Source organism: Symphalangus syndactylus, chromosome 2 (assembly GCF_028878055.3).
Source record: "Symphalangus syndactylus isolate Jambi chromosome 2, NHGRI_mSymSyn1-v2.1_pri, whole genome shotgun sequence".
In the NCBI taxonomy this organism is placed as follows: Eukaryota; Metazoa; Chordata; class Mammalia; order Primates; family Hylobatidae; genus Symphalangus; species Symphalangus syndactylus.
Window position 1 is genome coordinate 35,901,932 of NC_072424.2, and position 24,464 is coordinate 35,926,395.

The 24,464-nt window shown below is 44.3% G+C and overlaps 1 protein-coding gene across 3 annotated transcripts in view; it reads left to right on the top strand.

The window, feature by feature from the left end:
* Positions 1–24,464, top strand: part of ARL3 (ADP ribosylation factor like GTPase 3) — a 44,511-nt gene that overhangs the window by 12,988 nt on the left and 7,059 nt on the right. For 2 of the 3 annotated variants that reach the window (XM_055250797.2, XM_055250801.2), the window contains exons 3-5: positions 2,120–2,236; positions 15,255–15,305; positions 19,215–19,400. In XM_055250797.2, the coding sequence (XP_055106772.1) occupies positions 2,120–2,236; positions 15,255–15,305; positions 19,215–19,400 (354 nt within the window). The remainder of the gene's footprint in view (positions 1–2,119; positions 2,237–15,254; positions 15,306–19,214; positions 19,401–24,464) is intronic. The other variant, XM_063628215.1, reaches the window with a different exon arrangement.

Below are 24,464 nucleotides of genomic sequence, written 5' to 3' on the forward strand. Positions count from 1 at the left end.
AAACTTTTTTCAATAAGCTTAAGCCATTTCCGTTTAGAATTCTTGAACTTCTAATGTATTCAGTCATTGGCGTGTTAGAGAAGTGAGAGTCAGCAGGATCCCCAGTTATCTTCCAGAGATTGTGTATCCTCAGTGGAAATTGGGTGGCAATGTTCCTGTCCTATTGCACTGTGCCTTCTCCTTCTGTGCCAGGCAGCAGTGTTGACAGGCTACCACGTGAAACAAATGTTTGTGGAGGCATCTCCAAACCTATCTAACTCCAGTTATTCTGGATGAAATGTCTCTCCTGTGGTAGCAAGCTGTTGATTGTGTTTTTCAAATCCTGATTTCCTTATGTAATTTTTGCAAGAAGACTTAAAAAAAAATTCTTGTTCATGAAATACATTCTCTGGGAACCCCAAAGGGCTTGTTAATTTGTTTCTTTCCACACTGACCCCCAGCTGGCAATTCTGCCTGTCCCTGATTTGCTCACCTTCCTCAAAGTTTCACCTCAAGTAACTGTCTTAAAAATGAAGACTTCCAGCTGGGCGCGGTGGCTTACGCCTGTAATCCCAGCACTTTGGGAGGCTGAGGTGGGCGGATCACCTGAGGTCAGGAGTTCAAGACCAGCCTGACCAACAAGGAGAAACCCCATCTCTACTAAAAGTACAAAATTAGCCAGGCATGGTGATGCATGCCTGTAATACCAGCTACTCGGGAGGCTGAGGCAGGATAATTGCTTGGAGGCAGAGGTTGCGGTGAGCCCAGATCGCACCATTGCACTCCAGCCTGGGCAACAAGAGCACAACTCTACAAAAAAAAAAAAAAAAAACTTCTGGCTGGGCGCAGTGGTGCATGCCTGTAATCCCAGTGCTTTGGAAGGCCGAGGTGGGCAGATCACGAGGTCAGGAGTTTGAGACCAGCCTGACCAATATGGTGAAACCCTGTCTCTACTAAAAATACAAAAAATTAGCCGGGTGTGGTGGCGGGCGCCTGTAATTCCAGCTACTCGGGAGGCTGAGGCAGGACAATCACTTGAACTTGGGAGGCGGAGGTTGCAGTGAGCCAAGACCATGCCACCATACTCCAGTCTGGGCAACAGAGCGAGACTCTGTCTCAAAAAAAAAAAAAAACAAAAAAAAAATGAAGACTTCCTTTTCAAGTTCATCATAGTTCCCTATGAAAGCACTTTTTTTGTTTGTTTTTTTGTTGTTTTTGTTTTTGTTTGAGATGGAGTCTTGCTCTGTCGCCCCGGCCAGAGTGCAGTGGCATGATCTCAGCTCACTGCAACCTCTGCCTCCGGGGTTCAAGTGATTCTCCTGCCTCAGCCTCCTGAGTAGCTGGGACTCCAGGCATGCGCCAACACGCCTGGCTAATTTTTGTATTTTTAGTAGAGACAGTGTTTCACCATATTGACCAGGCTGGTCTCGAACTCCTGACCTCCTGATCCATCCGCCCCAGCCTCCCAGAGTGCTGGGATTACAGGTGTGAGCCACCGCACCCAGCCTGAAAGTACAATTTTAAGTGACCACTTGTTTGTTTCCATCAGTGTCTGCAACTGAGGGCTCCATCTCCCTACTGGGCTGATATATTCAAGTTATAAACCCAGCCTCCCCCATAGCATCCTCAGTTCTGCTCTTTTTCCTGATAAATCCCTGTAGGAAATTTATTTTGAGCTGCTCTTGAATAATCTAATCCTCTAGATTTGTAGCTTTTGCCTCTTTAAATTTAGCTTGTGTTCTTTTCTGTTGAGTCTTCAGATTCAGCTTTTTTTTGTTAGTTACATGAAATGTCCTGTTAAATTTTACCATACTGAAGATTCATGGGCATGTGATGTGTGTTGGTTAGAGTTATTCTCATTTGGAGTTATCCTCAGTAATTAGATATGTATGGATGTTCATTGTAGAAAAACATTGTGTTAGCCTGATATTATTAACACTGACTCTACAACCTGGATGAAACAAGCATGTATAAATATGTTTCTTTATTCTGTGTCACAATAAACCATTTTCAGCATTACCAGTATCACATATGGCAGAGTACTTTAGAATTAATAAAAAACGTAGCTATTAAATGTAACTTTGTCAGAATTATGATCCCAAAGTTTAATAAAACTTGATTTTTTTTGTCCCTGTTTCAGGGTTTCAACATCAAAAGTTTACAGTCACAAGGTTTTAAACTGAATGTATGGGACATTGGTGGACAGAGAAAAATCAGACCATACTGGAGGAATTATTTTGAAAATACCGATATTCTTGTAAGTACTCCTTCTGATGCACAAATTCATAGTATTTTCTGCCATGTGTTAGAAACATGGACACTGTAACATTCTTGTCAGTAATTCCACCACTATAACATTAATCACTGTGAATTTAGCAGGGATAGCAGAAGGCTACAGATTATAAAGGAAAAACATCTTTGTATAACTTGTATAAGATGTTTTGCTGTCGCTCAGTAACAATGTTGTATCCACACCCATCTTGGCAAAATAAAGTGTTTATTAATTGCCATAGTGATTTGAATAGCAGAAGGGAAGTCAGAAGATCATGCCACTGACTGTCACCCCTAGGAAAACAATGAATCAAGTGTATTGCAAAGAGAGCAACCAAAATAGTGAAAGTACTGGAAACCATGATGTATAAGGAGGGGTTGAAAGACCTGAGAATGTTCTTCCTGGAAAAGAGAACACTGGGAACTGTCTAGGCTGCTTCAAGAATTATCTTAAGTCAGAGGGAATGAATAGTTCTAGAGGGCTGAGCCAAGAACAAGATGGGGAATATTAGGTGGTAGAATGTAATTCAGAATAAGGAAGAAGTTTCCTGTAATTACGATCGTCCAGAAGTAGGAGAAGCTGCCTCGTGCGTTGGGAATACCCTGACTCAGGGAGCATTCATTCAGGTGGAGGCCAAGATTTTAGCTCCCAGCTCGCTGTCACTTCCTTTAGGACCACCACTGTTTCAGAATTCTTGGAGATTTCACTGTCCACATACATGATTTCCACAAAACCCCAGCCTTTCAGTTCCTTCACCTGCCCTCCTCCAATGGTCTTGTCATCTACCTCAGCCACATACTTGCATAATCATACCCTAAAACTAGGGGGGCTCATGAACTTATATGGGAGAAAAATTGCATGTCACTTTTACTACTAACCTCTAACCAAAAATTTGCATTTACATCAATTATGATGAAAGGCAATAAACTGCAATAATAGCAGCCATATCTATGTCTTTATTGCTAATAGAAATCATCTAGACCAGGTGTGGTGGCTCATGCCTTTAATCCCAGCAGTTTGGGGCGGCTGAGGTGGGAGGATCGCTTGAGTCCAGGAGGCGGAGGTTGCAGTGAGCCCAGATTGAGATGGGCCACCACACTCCAGCCTGGAAGACAGAGTGATGCTCTGTCTCAAGAAAAGAAAGAAAAAAAGAAATCATCTTGCATCTCAGACAGCTTCACCTTCTGCTGTTTCCTAAGTGTCTCTCTCTTCTGGATCATTCCATCAACGTAAACGTGTCCTGTAGCTTCTCTTGCTTAATGAAGAAAAAATAAGCCCCAGAAAACTCCTCCTGACCATACATCCCCCTCCAATACTGTCCCATTCCAATCAGGCCTGGTGCGATGGCTTATGCCTGTAATCCCAGCACTTTGGGAGGCCGAGGCGGGTGGATCACTTAAGGTCAGGAGTTCGAGACCAGCCTGACCAACATGGAGAAACCCCGTCTCTACTAAAAATACAAAATTAGCTGGGCGTGGTGGCACATGCCTGTAAGCTACTCGGGAGGGTAAGGCAGGAGAATCGCTTGAACCCAGGAGGTAGAGGTTGCGGTGAGCCAAGATCATGGCATTGCATTCCAGCCAGGGCAACAAGAGTCTCAAAACAAAAAACAAGTCTCAAAAACAAAAAAAAAATATTTTAAATCAACAAGGAAACACTTAGAACTAATAAGTGATTATATCAAGGCTGCAGGATATAAGGTTAATATGTACAAGTCAGTTGCTTTCCTTTATATCAGCAGTGAACAATTGAGATTTGAAATTAATAGCAAAATACCATTTAGCACCCCCAAAATGAAATACTTAGGCATAAATCTAACAAAATATATTCAGGACCTACTTGAGGAAACCTGCAAAACTAATAAAGAAGATCTAGGTAAATAAAGAGACAGTCCATGCTCATGGATAGGAAAACTCAGTATTATTAAGATGTCAGTTATACCCAACTTGATTTATAGATTTAATAGAATCCCAATCAAAATCACAGCAAGTTACTTTGGGGATGCTGACAAACTGATTCTAATGTTTATATGGAAAAGCAAAAGATTTAGATGGCTAACATAGTACTGAAAAGTAACAAGTTAGAGGACTGACACTACCTGACTTCAAGATTCACTGTAAAGCAAGTAAACAAGACAGCATAGGCCGGGCGCAGTAGCTCATGCCCGCACTCCCAACACTTCGGGAGGCTGAGGCAGGCGGATCACTCCTGAGGTCAGGAGTTCAAGAACAGCCTGGCCAATGGGGTGAAACCCCATCTATATTAAAAATACAAAAATTAGCCAGGTGTGGTGGCAGGCACCTGTAATCCCAGCTGCTCGGGAGGCTAAGACAGGAGAATCACTTGAACCCAGGAGGCGGAAGTTGCAGTGAGCCGAGATTGCACCATTGCACTCCAGCCTGGGTAACAAGTGTGAAACTCCGTCTCAAAAAAAAAAAAAAAAAGACAGCATGCATCAGAGAAAGAGTAGACAAACTGATCAACAGAACAGAATAGAGAGCCCAAAAATAGGCTTACATGAATATGGCCCACTCTCTCTGACAAAAGAACATGACAGTTCAAGGGAGGAAGTGGTGCTGGAATAATGGGACATCGACATGCAAAAAAAAAAGAATCTAGACCCATCCTTACCCCTTAACTTAAAATGTTAAAATAGATTTTTTTTCCTTCTACCTAGAGCCCTTGACAAAATGGATCTTAAACCTAAATGTAAAACCCAAACATTATAAAACTCCTAGAAGATAACATAAGAGAACATCTAGGTGACCTTGAGTTTGGTGATGAGGTTTTAGATACACAAAAAGCATAATCCATGAAAGAAATAAATTGGACTTAAATGAATTTAAAACTTCTGGAAGCAGCCGGGCGCGGTGGCTCACGCCTGTAATCCCAGCACTTTGGGAGGCCGAGGCGGGAGGATCACGAGATCAGGAGATTGAGACCATCCTGGCTAACACGGTGAAACCCCATCTCTACAAAAAATACAAAAAAAATTAGCCGGGCACAGTGGCGGGTGCTTGTAGTCCCAGCTACTCAGGAGGCTGAGGCAGGAGAATAGCGTGAACATGGGAGGCGGAGCTTGCAGTGAGCCAAGATCACTCCACTGCACTCCAGCCTGGGCGACAGAGCAAGGCTCCATCTCAAATAAAATAAATAAAAATAAAAATAAAACTTCTGGAAGCTGGGTGTGGTGGCTTATGTCTGTAATCTCAGCCCTTTGGGAGGCTGAGGTGGGAGGATGCTTTGAGTCCAAAAGTTCAAGACCAGCCTGTACAATATACTGTGACTCTGTCTCTACAAAAAAATAAAAAAAAATTAGCCAGTCATGGTGATGTGGACCTGTAGTCCCAGCTACTCGGGAGACTGAGGTGGAAGGATCACTTGAGCCCAGGAGGTTGAGTCTGCAGTGAGCCGTGATCACTACTGCACTCCAGTCTGGGTGATAGAGTGAGACTCTATCTCAAAAAAATAAATAAAATAAAACTTCTGTTCTGCAAAAGAGACTGCTAAGAGAATAAAAAGACAAACCACAGACTGGGAGAAAATATTTGCAAAACACATTTATGTTAAAGTAGTTATATCTAAAATATACAAATAACTCAAAACTCCAGAATAAGCAAACAACGTGGTTTTACAAATGGGCAAAAGATCTGAACAGACACCTCATCAAAGAAGGCAGATAAGCATATAAAAAATGTTCAGTATTATATGTCATTATGGATTTACAAATTAAAACAGCAATAATATGATACTACATATTAATACCTAGTAGACTGGCTAAAATAAAAAAAAAAACACAATACCAAATGCTGATATGGATGTACAGCAACAAGACTCCTCTTCATTGCTGGTGGAAATATAAAATGGTACACCCACTTTGGAAGACAGTTGGTAGTTTCTTACAAAACTAAACAATCTTAGCATACAGTCCATCAGTACTCCAAGATACATACCCAGTTAGTTGGAAATTGATACTCCACACAAAATTCTGCATAGGAATGTTTATGGCATCTTTATTCCTAATTGCCAAAACCTGGACGCATCCAAGATGTCCTTCAATAGGTTAATAGATAAACAAACTGTGGTACACCCGTATAGTAGAATATTCAATGATAAAAATACACGAGCTATCAAGTCATGAAAAGACATAGAGGGGCCAGGCGCGGTGGCTTATGCCTATAATCCCAGCAGTTTGGGAGGCCAAGGCAGGCAGATTACGAGGTCAGGAGATCGAGACCATCCTGGCTAACACGGTGAAACCCTGTCTCAACTAAAAAATACAAAAAATTAGCTGGGCGTGGCGGCGGGCGCCTGTAGTCCCAGCTGCTAGGGAGGCTGAGGCAGGAGAATGGCATGAACCCAGGAGGTGGAGCTTGCAGTGAGCCAAGATCGCACCACTGCACTCCAGCCTGGGCGACAGAGCGAGACTCTGTCTCAAAAAGAAAGAAAAAAAAGAAAAAAGACATGGAGGGCTCACACCCGTAATCCCAGCACTTTGGAAGGCTGAGGTGGGTGGATCACCTGAGGTCAGGAGTTCAAGGCCAGCCTGGCCAGCATGGCGAAACTCCATCTCTGCTAAAAATATAAAAATTAGCCAGGTGTGGTGGCACGTGCCTGTAATCCCAGCTGCTCGAGAAGCTGAGGCAGGAGTATCGCTTGAACCCAGGAGGCAGAGGTTGCAGTGAGCCGAGATCACACCACTGCACTCCAGCCTGGGCGACAGAGCAAGACTCTGTCTCAAAAAAAAAAAAGTGTATACATGTTTCAAAAGCTGTAGACTCCTTTTTCCTCTTTCAATCATGAGTTAGGAAAAAGCAGGTGGCTGAGAGAAATTACATTCCTATCTGTTCATCTGCTGGATTAAGGTATCTTGAAAGAAATACCCAAGGAAGAGAAGTATATAGGACATTAATGATTGTAAGTCTCCACAAGGAGGTCTCAGAAACTTTCTGGTCTCCAGGTAAGGGTAATTTTAAATCATAAGCTCTAATAGCTTGAGGGCAGACTGCAAGTTGGTTGTAATATAATGTAACCCTGGATTCCACCTGCGCATGATCTGAGAGTACCCAAGAATTAACGTACAATCCAGCAAAAATCGGTTCACAGCAACCCTAGAGAAGCTTCCTCCAGCTACATCCTTGTACTAGGCACTAGTACAAGATAATATTTTGGATTGAGAGTCAACCTTTCATTATTTTTGAGATTAAACAAGTTTGGGGGAGCAGCTGAGTCCCTGGGGTTAGATTCTAAGGCCTTGTGACTCACAGCCCTGTCTGCCGGTTTTGTAGCAGCTTAGAGTGGCAGTGGTGGATGGGTTATATTTGTCTGTGTTTAATAGTCTTCCATTGTTGGTTGAAAAAGACTTATTATGCTAGACTCCACACTGCCTAGAAGAGCAGGCTTGAGGCTTGACACAAGAGTTGCCTGGTTCATTCTTTCCCGTTATTTCTAGAGTATCGTAATCAAATCTTGCTTTAGAGCAGGTCGACAAATTGATCCAGGCTGCCTCCAGTTTTTGTACAGCCTTCAAGCTAGGAGTGGTTTTTACATTTCCAAGTGGTTGGGGAGAAAAACGCCAAAAGAATAATGTTTCACAACATGTGAAAATTATATGAAATTCACATTTCAGTGTCCATGAAGTTACTTGGAACATAGCCACATACATTTGTTTACAGATTTTCTGTGGTTGCCTTCTCACAATAACAGGAGCATTCAAGAGTTGTGAAAGAGATTGTATGGGCCACAGAGGCTAAAATATTGACTGCTGACCTCTTACAAAAAAAGTTTCCCTACCCTTGCTTTGGAGTATTAAATTAAATGGTTCTCTAAACTGTGTCTGGTGGTGCACGCCTGTAATCCCAACTACTCAGGAGGCTGAGGTGGGAGGATCCCTTGAGCCCAGGAGTTTGAGACCAGCCTGGGTAACATAGCAAGACCTCATCTCAAAAAAAAAAAAAAAAAAAAAAAAAAAGAGGTTTGAGAGACTAAGGGTAACTCCTAGAAGTACCAGAGTTATTCTTAGGTAAGATGACATTGATAACATCTGACATCAGCTTTATTAATTTGAGGGTAGTGACTAAGAAATAAAACTTGAAGTGTGATGGAAGGGAGGGGATAGGGTATCTTCCATTTCTCTTTAGGCCCAGAAATAATAACAGCCTTTTGATAGATAAAAATGAATGTCCTTTCAAGATATATTCAAGTTACTACTAATCATTTACTGTATTATTATTAATATCAGCTTTGTGTTTAAACTTAACATAATTTAAACAAAGTAGGCCAGCTACAGTGGCTCACGCCTGTAATCCCAGCACTTTAGGAGGCTGAGGCAGGTGGATCACTTGAGGTCAGGAGTTCGAGACCAGCCTGGCCAGCATGGTGAAATGCCATCTCTACTAAAAATACAAAAATTAGCCGGGCGTGGTGGCAGGCACCTGCAATCCCAGCTGCTCAGGAGGCTAAGGCAGAAGAATCGCTTGAACCTGGGAGGCGGAGGTTGCAGTAAGCCGGGATTGCGCCACTGCACTCCAGCGTGGGTGACAGAGCAAGACTCCATCTCAAAAAACAATAAAATAAATAATAAAGAAAATAAATAAACAAAGTAACTTTGTAATCATTTCCATATCTAAAGTATAGGACATCAAGATCTCAAACACCCTAAAACAAGATAACCATCTCTTGTATCATTTCCAAATCTCTCACACTTACGTATCTATACTACTGAAGCTAGAGGAAGCACATGTAATTGAAAACCACAAATTATCCAGACACCTGGTCAGTTCAAGCCTTCTATCATAGACTTTCACTCAAGCTATCAAAAAAAAGGCCACACTGGTTAGCGTCACACCTTCTTGTTGCTGTCCACATCTGGTGGAGAAATGTTATACTTAGGAGCAATAAAACGGACAAAAGGTGGCAGCCGGAGCCGGGAGGAGCAGAAGCAAGAGGAGGAACAAAGCCCTCCGTCCACACGCTGGGCGAGCCCTCTGGTGATCTGGAGTTGGCTGAACTTCCATGAAGACAAATCTTTTTCTCTAGGTCTTCCTCCCATAACCAAATAAGCATTTCAAAATAATTGCCCAAAAAAGATGTGAATTGGCTTTGCCTAAAGCATCATGCCGTGGATTATATAACCTTACTTTCGAGTAGCTTTCATGACTTATTTGTGAAGGTCTATACTGTTTAAAGATGAGTCAGGAGCATAATAAATGTTTAACTTTCCCTGATACTTCTGGCAAAAGACCAGAAAATTTTAAATTGACTATTAATTTGTTTGGAGCTTTTAAAATCTTTTTTTTTGGCCAGGCACGGTGGCTCACGCCTGTAATCCCAGCACTTTGGGAGGCTGAGATGGGCAGATCACCTGAGGTGAGGAGTTTGAGACCAGCCTGACCAACATGGAGAAACCCCGTCTCTACTAAAAATACAAAATTAGCTGGGCATGGTAGTGCATGCCTGTAACCCCAGCAACTCCAGAGGCTGAGGCAAGAGAATCGCTTGAACTCGGGAGGCAGAGGTTGCAGTGAGCCGAGATCATGCCATTGCACTCCATCCTGGGCAACAAGAGCGAAACTCCGTCTCAAAAAAAAAAATGCCTTTTTAAATTTTTTACATGACTGAGTTAACCAATAGCTATGCTATTTTTTAAAAAAATAAAGGTAATCCTGGCCGGGCGCGGTGGCTCACGCTTGTAATCCCAGCACTTTGGGAGGCCGAGGCGGGCGGATCACGAGGTCAGGAGATAGAGACCACGGTGAAACCCCGTCTCTACTAAAAATACAAAAAAACATTTGCCGGGCGTGGTGGCGGGCGCCTGTAGTCCCAGCTACTCGGAGAGGCTGAGGCAGGAGAATGGCGTGAACCCGGGAGGCGGAGCTTGCAGTGAGCCGAGATTGCACCACTGCACTCCAGCCTGGGCGACAGAGCAAGATTCCGTCTCAAAAAGTAAATAAATAAATAAAAATAAAGGTAATCCTTATCTTTAGCTATTGTCCAGAAGGAAACAGACATTGCGTGGAGACATTGGGAGGAGCTGGGGAGGGGACAATCAGGATGAGAGTATACTGCTGCAGGGCCGGAAGCCATAGCTCAAGGTTGTAATCCCAGCACTTTGGGAGGCGGAGGTGGGCAGACCACTTGAGGTTAGGAGTTCACAACCAGCCTGGCCAACATGGTGAAACCCCGTCTCTACTAAAAATACAAAAATTAGCCAGGTGTGATAGCATGGACCTGTAGTCCCAGCTACTCAGGAGGCTGAGCAGGAGAATTGCTTGAACCCAGGAGGTGGAGGTTGCAGTGAGCGGAGATCGCCCCATTGTACTCCAGCTTGGATGACAGAGCAAGACTCTTTCTCAAAAAAAAAAAAAAAAAAAAAAAAAAAAAAACGGCCAGGCGCGGTGGCTCACGCCTATAATCCCAGCACTTTGGGAGGCTGAGGCGGGTGGATCACGAGGTCAGGAGATGGAGACCATCCTGGCTAATACGGTGAAACACCGTCTCTACTAAAAATACAAAAAATTAGCTGGGCGTGGTGGCGGGCACCTGTAGTCCCAGCTACTTGGGAGGCTGAGGGAGAATGGCATGAACCAGGGGGGCGGAGCTTACAGTGAGCCGAGATCGCACCACTGTACTCCAGCCTGGGCGACAGAGCGAGACTCCCTCTCAAAAAAAAAAAGAAAAAAGAGTATACCACTGCAGAAAAACACATTTGTGGGATCACCAGAGATTTATTTGTGCCTATGACTTTTTGATTTGGCTCTTTTCTTAATAAATGGGACGCTTTCTTTTTTTTTTTTTTTTTTTCTTGAGACGGAGTTTTGCTCTTGTTGCCCAGGCTGGAGTGCAATGGCACGATCTCGGCTCACCACAACCTCCGCCTCCCGGGTTCAAGTGATTCTCCTGCCTCAGCCCCCCGAGAAGCTGGGATTACAGGCACGCACCACCACGCCCAGCTAATTTTGTATTTTTAGTAGAGATGAGGTTTCTCCATGTTAGTCAGGCTGGTCTCGAACTCCCAACCTCAGGTGATACGCCCACCTCGGCCTCCCAAAGTGCTGGGATTACAGGCGTGAGCCACTGCGCCCGGCCAGGGACGCTTTCTTTATAGATTGATTCCTAGAATAATTGTGTAGTAATTTTCAAATTTTGTAAAAGTTACTTGAGAAAATGCCAAATTATAGGAAAAATTGGCGTATAATTTAGGAAAATCCTCCTTTCTAATCTTGTAGTGGAAATGCTTGCGGTGAAATTTCATGTCAAAGCAATAAATAGCAAATAAGTATGAGTACAATTTAAACCTTTCTTCTCATTGACCTTCAGCCTCTGGATTCTCTGGTATTTGACGGGTCATCTTTCTTGTCTACTATTAAAATGATCTTTCCCTTTCTCACCATCCTCTCCCAACTGTCTGTTTCTTCATATCAAACTTCTGGGTTTTTTTTTTTTTTTTTTTTTAAGAGATGGGGTTTCACCCCAGGAGGCGGAGGTTGTGGTGAGCCGAGATCGCGCCATTGGACTCCAGCCTGGGCAACAAGAGCGAAACGCCATCTCAAAAAAAAAGAAAAAAGAGAGAGAGAGATGGGGTTTCACTTTGTGGCCCGGGGGAGTGCAATGGCACAATCATAGCTCACTCTCTCAGTCCCTGGGCTTATGGGATCCTCCTGCCTCTGTGGCCCGGGGGAGTGCAATGGCACAATCATAGCTCACTCTCTCAGTCTCCTGGGCTTATGGGATCCTCCTGCCCCAGCCTCCTGAGTAACAGGGACTACAAGGCACATGCTACTTTCACCTTGCTAATTTTGTTTGTTTGTTTTCAGAGATGGGGTCTCACTATGTTGCCCAGGCTGGTCTCAAACTCCTGGGCTCAAGCGATCCTTCTGCCTTGGCCTCCCAAAGTGTTGGGATTATAGGCGTGAGCCACTGCACCCACTATCTTTAACCATATTATCAGCCTTGTCTCAGCCTCTTCCTACCCTCACCTTTATTCATAGCCTTTGCCCCCAGCACACCTTTCTCCTGCTTTGTCATTCTTTTCTTGCCAGATGACCTGCACATAGCCACCAAGACACTCTGAGCTCCAGACACTACTAGCAATGACCTGATCTTTCTTTCCTCCCTCACATAAATATATGTTTTTTGTTTTTTGTTTTTAATTTGAGACAGAGTCTCGCTGTGTCACCCAGGCTGGAGTACAGTGGTGCGATCTTGGCTCACTGCAACCTCTGCCTTCCGGGTTCAAGCGATTCTCCTGCCTCAGCCTCCTCAGTACCACACATGCCGGCTAATTTTTTGTGTTTTCAGTAGAGATGGATTTTCACCATGTTAGCCAGTATGGTCTCGATCTCCTGACCTTCTGATTCACCCACCTCAGCCTCCCAAAGTGCTGGGATTACAGGCATGAGCCACCGTGCCTGTTCCTTCCTCACATCTTCTTGGACTATTGCTTGAGTGAAGATCATTCTAGCCTACTGTAGACTATAAAATAATTTGAATGAGGTCTTTTATATTGAGGTTCACTCTCCCATTGCATTTCTTCTTTCTTCATCTGTGTTTATACTCTTCCTGCTACTTCTAGAAGGTGAGCCTCACTGGTAGAAAACTAAGCGAGCACCATATTCTGCAGAGTGACTTATCAGACACATAGAATGCTGGGTATCTGTGGTGTGCAGAGCTCATTAGTGCATGTATTGACATTGAATCAGAGTATAATAATAATAATGAGCAATAATTAAAATGCCACACAAAAATATTGAAACCAAACATATTCATCCTCTCTCCTCCTATGATTCTCCAAGTAGTAACATATTCTTTTTTTTTTTTTTTTTTTTTTTTTTGAGACAGAGTTTCACTCTTGTTGCCCAGGCTGGAGTTCAATGGCTCATGGCTCAATCTCAGCTCACCGCAACCTCCGCCTCCCGGGTTCAAACAATTCTCCTGCCTCAGCCTCCCGAGTAGCTGGGATTACAGGCACACGCCACCACTCCTGGCTAATTTTGTATTTTTAGTAGAGACGGGATTTCTCCATGTTGGTCAGGCTGGTCTCGAACTCCTGACCTCAGGTGATCCGCCCTCCTCGGCCTCCCAAAGTGCTGGGATTACAGGCGTGAGCCACCGCGCCCGACCAAAACATAGAGTATTCTTGAGGGAAAGGGCTGAACTTGGTTTCTGGTATAATATTTAGCATTTGTGACTCTAAATAGCATTAAGCGGAGGAATTTTAATTGGTCTTTTTTTTTTCTGAAGAGATTTTCAGTGTAGCCCAGAATTTGACTTTGAGTACAAAAATGCTTGTAACTTACATAATTTAAGGTATGTAATGGTGAGAACTGAAGATTGTGTGTGGTTTTTAGTTGGATATGCTATTTTAAAAGAGAATGTTTCCATTGTACCATTAGGCTAATAGCAATTTTAAATTCTTTAAAGAAAGTTTGAAAGATTGAAAATTTTTAGATTAGCATGTGAGAAAACATTAATACATCATTTAATGAAAAGAATCTACAAAATTATATCTGTTTCTTTTTTAGTTTTCACCTGAAGGAGGATTAAAAGGGAGCTTTCCATAGGAAATTAAAGTAGTTAATGTGTTTGGGTGGTATAACTATAGGTGATCTTTCTTTCCTTTTTTTTTTTTTTGTGTGTGTGTTACCTTATTTCCCTTATTGCTGTAGGATGTTATTAATGCAATAACTAAAATTCAGGGATGGGGAGAAATCTTGGGATTTGTAGTTTATGACAAATCTCAAGACATTTCTTGCTTCTGGCAAAGACTCTGCCCTTACTATTTCCAGTATTTGATCTTGACCCAGCTGTGTCTCCTTTGTCATCAGCCTCTGAAGTCAGCATATAGTTAATGCTGCAAATGGTACTTTGAGATTTGAGGAATATAGGATTGTAAATGCCTCAAAGCACCATCCCTTCCATTCTGACAATCTGGGAAGCAGTATGGCAGACAGGTTAAGAGCAGCTATGGATTTATGTGCTTGAGTTTGAATCCCAATTTTCCCAAGTACCAGATGTAATTTGGGCAAATTACTTGACTTTGTGTTTATGTTTATTTATGAATAAAATGGGAAAATAGCCCAGGCGCGGCGGCTCATGCCTGTAATCCCAGCACTTTGGGAGGCCAAGGCAGGCAGATCACAAGGTCAGGAGATCAAGACCATCCTGGCTAACACGGTGAAAGCCCGACTCTACTAAAAATACAAAAAATTAGCCGGGTATGGTGGTGGGCGCCTGTAGTCCCAGCTACTCAGGAGGCTGAGGTAGGAGAATTGCTTGAACCCGGGAGGTGGAGCTTGCAGTGAGCCGAGATCGTGCCACTGCACTCCAGCCTGGGCGACAGAGCAAGACTCCGTCTCAAAAAAAAAAAAAAAAAAAGGCCAGGCGCGGTGGCTCACGCCTGTAATCCCAGCACTTTGGGAGGCCGAGGCAGGTGGATCACAAGGTCAGGAGATAGAGACCATTCTGGCTAACACAGTGAAACCCCATCTCTATTAAAAATACAAAAAAATTAGCTGGGCGTGGTGGCGTGCACCTGTAGTCCCAGATGCTGGGGAGGCTGAGGCAGGAGAATGGCGTGAACCCAGAGCCGAGATCACGCCACTGCACTCCAGCCTGGGTGACAGAGCAGAGCAAGACTCCATCTCAAAAAAAGGAAAATAGTGAAATCTATATAGCAGAGTTGTAATGAGGGTTAATAGAGTAGACCTACTAATGTTTAGTGACAACATCAAGTGTCCATTAAATGTAGCTATTTTATCCCACTTGGTTTTCCTAAATCCTAGACTTTGGAGCATTGCTGAAGGTATTCTCTGGGCATCCCCATTTAATTAATTTGTGTATTTGTTTGTTTGGCCTTCATAAATGAGATGAGACTCACCAGTCAATTTCTGTATGTTGTGCTAATTGGAATATGCTGATTGGGGATCACCTGCTCCTTTTGCAGAAATTGCCCTGTCTTTTCCATCTCTGCTCACTGAAATAACCTTCTTCTTTTCCTTTATAGATATATGTAATTGACAGTGCAGACAGAAAAAGATTTGAAGAGACGGGTCAGGTAAATAATTCTTTTGTTTTATATCAAAGGTCTAATATATATATATATATATATATATATATATTTTTTTTTTTTTTTTTTTTTTGAGACGGAGTTTTTGCTCTTGTTGCCTAGGCTGGAGTGCAATGGCATGATCTCGGCTCACCCCAACCTCCGCCTCCCAGGTTCAAGCGATTCTCCTGTTTCAGCCTCCCGAGTAGCTGGGATTAGCATGCACCACCACGCCTGGCTAATTTTGTATTTTTAGTAGAGACAGGGTTTCACCATGTTGGTCAGGCTGGTCTCGAACTCCCGACCTCAGGTGATCTTCCCGCCTCGGCCTCACAAGGTGCTGGGATTACAGGCATGAGCCACCACGCGCAGCCTAGTATGTTCTTTAAATACTAATTCTTCTGTTGAGATAGTTCCCAAATAACTGGGTATTCATTAATCAACCTTGTAAATGTGTGAGAGTGAGGGAGGTTTTTGTTTTGTTTTGTTTGTTAACCTTTACACTTCAAACAAGACAGTTATTCTAGCAAGCAGGCAAAAATACCAGTTGTCTGAAATTAGTTGAGAGTTCTTTAAACAGTTTTTTTTTCCCCTCCAAGACGGAGTTTCACTCTTGTTACCCAGGCTGGAGTGCAATGGCACAATTTCAGCTCACTGCAACTTCAACCTCCCAGGTTCAAGTGATTCTCCTGCCTCAGCCTCCCAAGTAGCTGGGATTACAGGCGTGTGCCACCACGCCCAGCTAATTTTTTTGTATTTGTAGTAGAGACAGGGTTTCGCCATGTTGACCAGGCTGGTCTTGAACTCTTGACCTCAGATGATCCTCCCACCTCAGCCTCCCAAAGTGCTGGGATTACAGGCATGAGCCTCCATGCCCAGCCTAAACAGTTTTTTAATTAAAGCTTTTTAGCTTTAATCAAATTGAATATATGAGATACAGACAAGTGGAACTTAGCACCATACCCAAAGGCTTTTCAGGTTTTTTCCCAGGCCATGTGAAAAGGAACCCAGAGGAACAAGTCACTTCTCATTTTTATTTACATTTTTCAATACCTACTTAATTGATTCAGGGGTAACTTTGACAAATTTGAAAGGACAGGAAGAAATGCACAAGCCAAGGGCCGGGGGTGGTGGCTCACGCCTGTAATCCCAGCCCTTTGGGAGGCTGAGGCAGGCAGATCACCTGAGGTCAGGAGATCAAGACCATCCTGGCTAACACGGTGAAACCCCGTCTCTACTAAAAATACAAAAAATTAGCTGGGTGTGGTGGCACGTGCCTGTAGTCCCAGCTACTGTGGAGGCTGAGGCAGGAGAATCACTTGAACCCAGGAGGCAGAGGTTGCAGTGAGCCGAGATTGTGCCACTGCACTCCAGCCTGGGTGACAGAGTGAGACTCCATCTCCAAAAAAAAAAAAAAGAGTTTTTTAAAAAGTTATCATTGCGGAGTCCTTGGCTTGTGTCCTAAATGACCACAGGTGGCCTTCCAAAGGTAGCAGTTCTCATGTTTATGTCCCCTTTTTTTGAAATTGAGTTGAGAACTCTCCAGACTTCTGGAAACAACTCACCACCCTTCCATACCCTGATGATTTCTGGATTATCACTCACGTGAAATGAGCCTGGAGGTGGAGGGGGTCCTATGTAGTCATCTGCCTCTTGATCCATATAGTTCTCTTTGAAAGCCCACGTGTTTTAAGTAGCTAAAATGTGGATTTAATGAGGAAAAGGTGGTGCCTATCATTTAAGTACATATATACCCTTTCCTATAGTTTTTGTAAACAAAATCACATATAGTTTAGACCCCAACCTATAACCTAAATATCAGGGACCTTGTCAGATGGACCAATAAAGTTATTTTAGGATGTAGGTTTGATGAAATGTGAAGCATGTGCATGCATGTTTTAGAGATATTGATGAAACAATTATCTCTAAAGTAATTGTCATTTTCAGTTTAAATTTCATACACACACACACACACACACACAGAGACACACATGCATTGAAAGTTATTTGCAGGTAATAACCTTGGGTAAGTTTTGAATCTCAAACCACTTCTTGTCTTCTCCCTTGAATGATGTTTCTCAAAAGTGTTCTATGGGCCAGGTGTGATGGCTCATCGCTATAATTCTCGCACTTTGTTAGGCTGAGACGGGAGGATCCCTTGAGCCCAGGAGTTGAAGACCAGCGTGGGCAATATATCAAAACCCTGTCTCTACAAAAATTTTTTTTTTTTTTTCCAGACAGAGGCTCGCTCTGTCACCCTGGCTGGAGTGCAGTGGCATGATCTTAGCTCACTGCAACCTTTGCCTCCTGGGTTCAAGCAATTCTCCTGTCTCAGCCTCCCAAGTAGTTGGGACTACAGGTGCCCACCACCATGCACGGCTAACTTTTGTATTTTTAATAGAGACAGGGTTTCACCATATTGGTCAGACTGGTCTCGAACTCCGCCCACCTTCGGCCTCCCAAAATGCTGGGATTACATGGGTGAGCCACCGCACCTGGCCAAAAAAAATTTTTTTTTAATTAGCTGGGCATGGTGGCGATCACCTGAGGTCCCAGCTAGCTGATCAGGAGGCTAAGTTAAGCATCACTTGAGCCCAGGAGGTTGAGCCTGCAGTAAGCTGTGATCGCACCACTACACTCCAGCCTGGGTGACAGAGTGAGATATTGTCTCAAAAAAAAAAAAAAAAAAGTGATCTGTGAATCATCTGTAGCAGAATCACTTCAGGAGTTTGCTAAAAATGTAGATTCCTATGCCAGGCGCGGTGGCTTACGCCTGTAATCCCAGCACTTTGGGAGGCCGAGGCGGGTGAATCACAAGGTCAGGAGTTCAAGACTAGCCTGGCCAAGATGGTGAAACCCCGTCTCTACTAAAAATACAAAAAAAATTAGCCAGGCGTGGTGGTGGGCACCTAGTAATACCAGCCACTTGGGAGGCTGAGGCAGAGAATTGCTTGAACCCAGGAGGCAGAGGTTGCAGTAAATTGAGATCACGCCACTGCACTCCAGCCTGGGTGACAGAGCGAGACTCGTCTCAAAAAAAAAAAAAAAAAAAAAAAAGTAGATTCCTGAGCCCTAGCTCAGACTTTCCAAAGTCAGCATCTCTGGGTTGGGCCCAGGAATCTGCCAGGGGAATCTTATACAGGTTCAAGTTTGATAATCAGACTGGGCACGGTGGCTCACACCGTAATCCCAGCACTTTGGGAGGCCAAGGCGGACAGATCATTTGAGGCCAGGAGTTCAAGACCAGCCTGACCAACATGGTGAAACCCCATCTCTACTAAAAATACAGAAATTAGCTGGGCATGGTAGTGTGCACCTGCAATCCCAGCTACTCAGGAGGCTGAGGCATGAGAATTTTTTGAACCTGGGAGGTGGAAGGTTGCAGTGAGCCGGGATTGCGCCACTGCACTCCAGCCCGGGCGACAGAGCAAGACCCTGTCTCAAAAAAAAAAAAAAAGAAAGAAAAAAAAAGTTTGAGAATCACTACTCTTGAAAGTTGCTAGTTGATCAGCTTAACTGTTGTTTTTTCTGATTAGAACCGCATGGTTGTCTGGGCACGGTAGCTCACGCCTGTAATCCCAGCACTTTGGGAGGCCGAGGCGGGTGGATCACCTGAGGTGTGCAGTTCTAGACTAGCCTGCGCAACATGGCAAAACCCTGTCTCTACTAAAAATAAGAAAATTAGCTGGGTGTGGTGGTGCATGCCTGTAGTCCCAGCTACTCAGGAGGCTGAGGCAGGAGAATCACTTGAACCTGAGAGGCGAAGGTTGCAGTGAGCCGAGATCATGCCATTGCACTCCAGCGTGGGTGAGAGTGAGCCTCTGTCTCAAAAAAAAAAAAAAAAAAAAAAAGTGTATGGTTAAATATCATAGATTTATAGATTTTAACCCTCCCTCCCTCTCCTTTCTCAAAATCCAGGAACTAGCGGAATTACTGGAGGAAGAAAAACTAAGTTGTGTGCCAGTGCTCATCTTTGCTAATAAGCAGGATTTGCTCACAGCAGCCCCTGCCTCTGAAATTGCAGAAGGACTGAACCTGCATACCATCCGCGACCGAGTCTGGCAGATCCAGTCTTGCTCAGCTCTCACAGGAGAGGGCGTTCAGGTGAGATTACAGGAAGGCTTGACTACCTGGCAACATGACAGCTAACCGAGGTGGTCTGTCTCATTGGTTGGGCCGATCTTGATGGGCAGATGAGCCATTCCAAGATATGAAGGGCATGGAGGAATTTGGTTCTTTTCTGCTTAGCAACCAATCAGATATCATGAGGTGCTCCAAGAGTGCCCCAGGTAAGCCACCCCACATGTGCAGCAAGCTTCCCCGTTGGGAGGGATGTGAGAACAGAAGACTGAGGATTGTCTCTAACTCTAGGATTCTTTGATGATTGATTGGATTGGGGTTTTGTGTTGTGTCTAGTATTACGGATGCTAAAATGCCTGTACTTCCAAGGTGATAGCCACCAATAACCCTACATGTACTAGTCATCCTAGAAGTGTTTTTGTTTCTTCTGTTGGTTATCTCCCCTGCCCCTAGGGTTGGTGTCTGTTTCCTGATACTTCAGGTTGGTTTCCCACTGGGAGGCTTCTGCTGACAGAAAGCCCCATGCTTTGTACTGAGGAACTGTGTACCGGAAAAGCAGGCTCCCCCTAATTTTTTTTTTTTTTTTTTTTGAGACGGAGTTTCATTCTCATTGCCCAGGCTGGAGTGCAGTGGCACAATCTCGGCTCACTGCAACCTCCGCCTTCCAGGTTCAAGTGATTCTCCTGCCTCAGCCTTGCAAGCAGCTGGGATTACAGGCATGCACCACCACACCCAGCTAATTTTTTGTATTTTTAGTAGAAACGGGATTTCGCCATGTTGGCTGGTCTTGAACTCCTGACCCCAAGTGATCTGCCTGCCTTAGCCTCCCAAAGTGCTGGGATTACAGGCATGAGCCACTCTGCCCGGCCCTGGCTGATTTTTAAAACATCAAGGCCAGGTGCAGTGGCTCACGCCTGTAATCCCAGCACTTTGGGAGGCCAAGGCGGGTGGATCACCTGAGGTCAGGGGTTTGAAACCAGCCTGGCCAACATGGCGAAACCCCGTCTCTACTAAAAATGCAAAAAAAATCAGCCGGGCATGGTGGTGCACACCTGTAATCCCAGCTACTTGAGAGGCTGAGGCAGTAGAATCGCTTGAACCTGGGAGGCAGAGGTTGCAGTGAGCCGAGATCGCACCAGTGCACTCCAGCCTGGGCAACAGAGCAAGACTGTCTCTCAAAATAAATAAATAAATAAAAATAAACAAACAATCAAAATTTGTCTAACATATTTTACTCCGATTGCACATAGGATGGCAGTCATAAGGCCTAAGGTTATTTTGATGAAGATGAGACCCAAGAAAAGATAGTAATTTTCTTGTGTTTCTGAAAACCACTTCAGCATCAGCCTGTCTAAAAGGTTTAGATCACAAATTTAGAAAGCTGAGAGCAGCCGGGTGCGGTGGCTCACACCTGTAATCCCAGCACTTTGGGAGGCCGAGGCAGGCGGATCACGAGGTCAGGAGATCGAGACCATCCTGGCTAACACAGTGAAGCCCCGTCACTACTAAAAATACAAAAAAATTAGCCGGGTGTGGTGGCGGGCACCTGTAGTCCTAGCTACTCAGGAGGCTGAGGCAGGAGAATGGCCTGAGCCCAGGAGGCGGAGCTTTCAGTGAGCCGAGATTGTGCCACTGCACTCCAGCCTGGGCGACAGAGCGAGACTCCGTCTCAAAAAAAAAAAAAAAAAAAAAAAAAGAAAAAAAGAAAGCTGAGAGCATCTTGAGGTTGGGGGCTATTACGAAGGTGGGGCTGAAGAAAAGCAATACAGTTTGTGTGCATACTCATAAGAAAGTGCGAGTACAGCTCTGGAATCTTTCTTTTGCTTGACCAGAGTGTTGAAGAAAAAGCAAAGCGAGAATTAACGGTAAGGCTCTTGTATCTTCCGCCAGCCTTAGCGGTGTGAAAAAGGAGGGCTAGAGTAATCTAGAATCAGTATTTAGAGCTGTGGCATTTAAAGTCAAGGACACTGCTTCAGAGAAGCCTGGAGGTAGAGAGGGAGCTCCTGTCATTTTCTTCCCAACCCTAGCCCTCCCCCAACTCCCATCAGGTGGAGATTAAAGGATATCGCTCCATGCTCCTGGCTGTGTAACCACCGTAGACACTCAGTGCCCTTCACGGGATCTTTAGGCCACAGAAGAGGCAGCAAGCTACTAGGCAGCTAGAGGGTGGGGCTGGGGACAGGCAGGGGAGTGCTGCAAAATAAACCAGTTTGAGTGAGTAAAGTGAGATTGTTATATATAATTTGATTTTGATAAGAAAGTTCTTCCCAGATTGGGGCCTTCAGCAACCAAGTTCACAGGAAATGATATCAAGAGAGATCCAACAAAAAACTATGAGCAAAAAATAAAAAAAGATTTTTGTATGGAGGAGAAATAGTTTGAAGGTCACTTAATTAGTTTAGTAGATAGTACCACGGTGTATAGAATTGGGTAGTTAAGACTGGGATTTCAAGGTTAATGAGATTAGATTATGGTTAATAGAATGATATAAATTTAGAGAATTTAACCATTATTTGAAATGGGTTATTTAATAAAAATGTTAATTAAGAAGGGAATCTGCTGTCTATTGTCCTTTCGTGGTAACCTTTGGGGACTAGAGAAAAGTCGTGGAGTTTTGCTGTGGAAACGCTTTTCACTGTGAGCCACTGGTTGACCGTGTACCTCCCTAAGGTGGTGCCTCTGACCCAAGCTCTTGTCCACACACCAGCTTCCTGGTTTTTGCCTTAAAAAGAGTCACTTAAGTGGAATTCCTTTCCAGCATTGCTTAGTTGAAGTACAGGCCTTTAGTAATTTTTATTTATTAGGGCTAAAAATATTCTAAAACTGAAAGACTTTCCTAGAAAAATATCAATAAGATCTAATGGTTTGAGGTTCACTTTCAAACATGAAAACTGTGCAATAATTACTGAAATGCCCTAAATTCCTATTTTTTTCCTCCCTACCCCACCCCACCTCCCCAAAAGCTGACCCAAATGATTAGGCTCTAAATAGGCAAGTCAGGTGACATCTGATTCTAACAACTCTGAAAGAAAATGTACAAAGGTTTAAAAATAAAAAAAGGACCTGGAATTTCTGTTGCAGTTTCAAGTGTTTAAAGACAGACACATACATCATGTGTGTTTAATCAAAACATATTTAAGAGACCTGTCTTGTACTGCTAAACAATAGGTAGCCTCACGGGGGCAAGTTAAGGAAACAGCCACGGAGCTGCTAGATGGCGAGCCACGCCCCTCTGTGGATGAAGTAGGGCAGGTACATCACTTCTCATTAGTGGAGTATCTTAAACACATGATTTGAGACTATGGAAGTTAGTGATTCCTGGGATGGATTTCAGGGTCCCGTTCCACCTGGTGTCCTGAAGGCAGCACATGTGAAGCCGTTACAAGGGTGGGAAATACCACGTGTTGTTCACCAGCCCCTGCTTCAGGTGTGGAAACTGACTTTTGAGAGAGGATGGAACCGGGGTTTCTTTTCCTCATTAGTGCTGACTGGGAAGCCAGCCCATCATATAATTAAAGCAGGTTTTCGTAGGAAACCATCAGGAGCAGAGAGTAGGTAAAGGGCACAAGAAGCGGAAGGAGATCATCAATCTCAGAAACTCTGTCCTGCCAAGAGGCCCACTGTCCAGGGGAGTGATGAGGAGAGACCCAGTTACGTCAAGTGGATGAAAGCTGAAAGAGGAGAAACTGAAAAATGTCTGGGAGGGAGAACCGAAACCTTCCTCAGCCAGACTCCATTATCAACAAGGAGGAAGTGTCACTCTGCGCCCTCGAGGTCAGGCCCAGGTTGCCAGGGCCCCTCCTAGGATGAAACATTCTGCACTGGGACTCTGTCTTTTTTTTCCCCCCTTGGGTGTCTAGAAAATAGTGAACAAAGGATCTGGCTTACAGCCAGAGAAAGGTATCGAAAAATCCATCCCTCCTCCACCCCCAGACCTGAATTTGAACCCCAAACCACAGCTCTTCCTGCTGTTATAGTTCCAGGCATTTGAAGACATTTTCTCGCTAAAATACTGTGAGTGTGCATGTGTGTGTGGTATATGTAATTAAAATGATACTGGCTTTGAATTTCCTCTCAAAGCAGAGATCTGAAGTTTTAACCTGACCTCTAGCCATGGTCACCAGAGACTTGCCTCCTCCCATAACCTTAAGCCAGCAGATCGTGCCCTGGGTGTTGCTCTCCAGGCCACCCCCTCATGCTCACCTTTTCTTGTGATGTCTGCCCCACATTCCTCTCCTCCTCATGGAGACAGGAGCCATGAGCAGGTCACACAGGCATTCAGCTGCCTTGTGTCCACAAAAGGAGCCATGAGCAGTCCGGGCGCCGAGCTGTGATCCGTGCCTGAGTCAGCCTCCGGAGGAACACTAAATGCTCACTCGCCCATTTCTTGGTTTTGCTTCTTTTTCCTTGATTTGGGGGACTTCTCCCTAATATGCCACAGAATTTTAATTTTTTTTTTTTTTGAGATGGAGTTTCGCTCTTCTTGCCCAGGCTGGAATGCGATGGCATAACCTCGGCTCACTGCAACCTCCACCTCCTGGGTTCAAACAATTCTCCTGCCTCAGCTTCCTGAGTAGCTGGGATTACAGATGCCCACCACCACGCCTGGCTAATTTTTTGTATTTTTTTTAGTAGCAACGGGGTTTCACCATGTTGGCCAGGCTGGACTCGAACTCCTGACCTCAGGTGATCCACCTGCCTCGGCCTCCCAAAGTGCTGGGATTACAGGTGTGAGCCACCACGCCTGGCCCGATATTTTGAAAAACGAAATTTACCACTTCTTTCTAGGCCTGGCATCAGTTGTTGACTCCAGGTGTATATGGAACTGCTTATCTGTGAGTCAGACCTCAGGTTTATTTTTAACTTTTCAAACTTTTCTGGAGACTAAGAAAGCAGTCTCAGGACATGTGATTTCGCTGCCTCTCTGGTGCAATGCCCTTTGTCACCAGAAAAAACTACTAATAGTGAGCCATATTTGATGTAAGCAGCATCCAACTGCTCCTTGACCCTGGGGGCCTGATGGCACAATGGGGTAGGCTGCATTGCTCAGCAAGGGTCCGAGCACCTCATCATCTTAAAGCAATTACT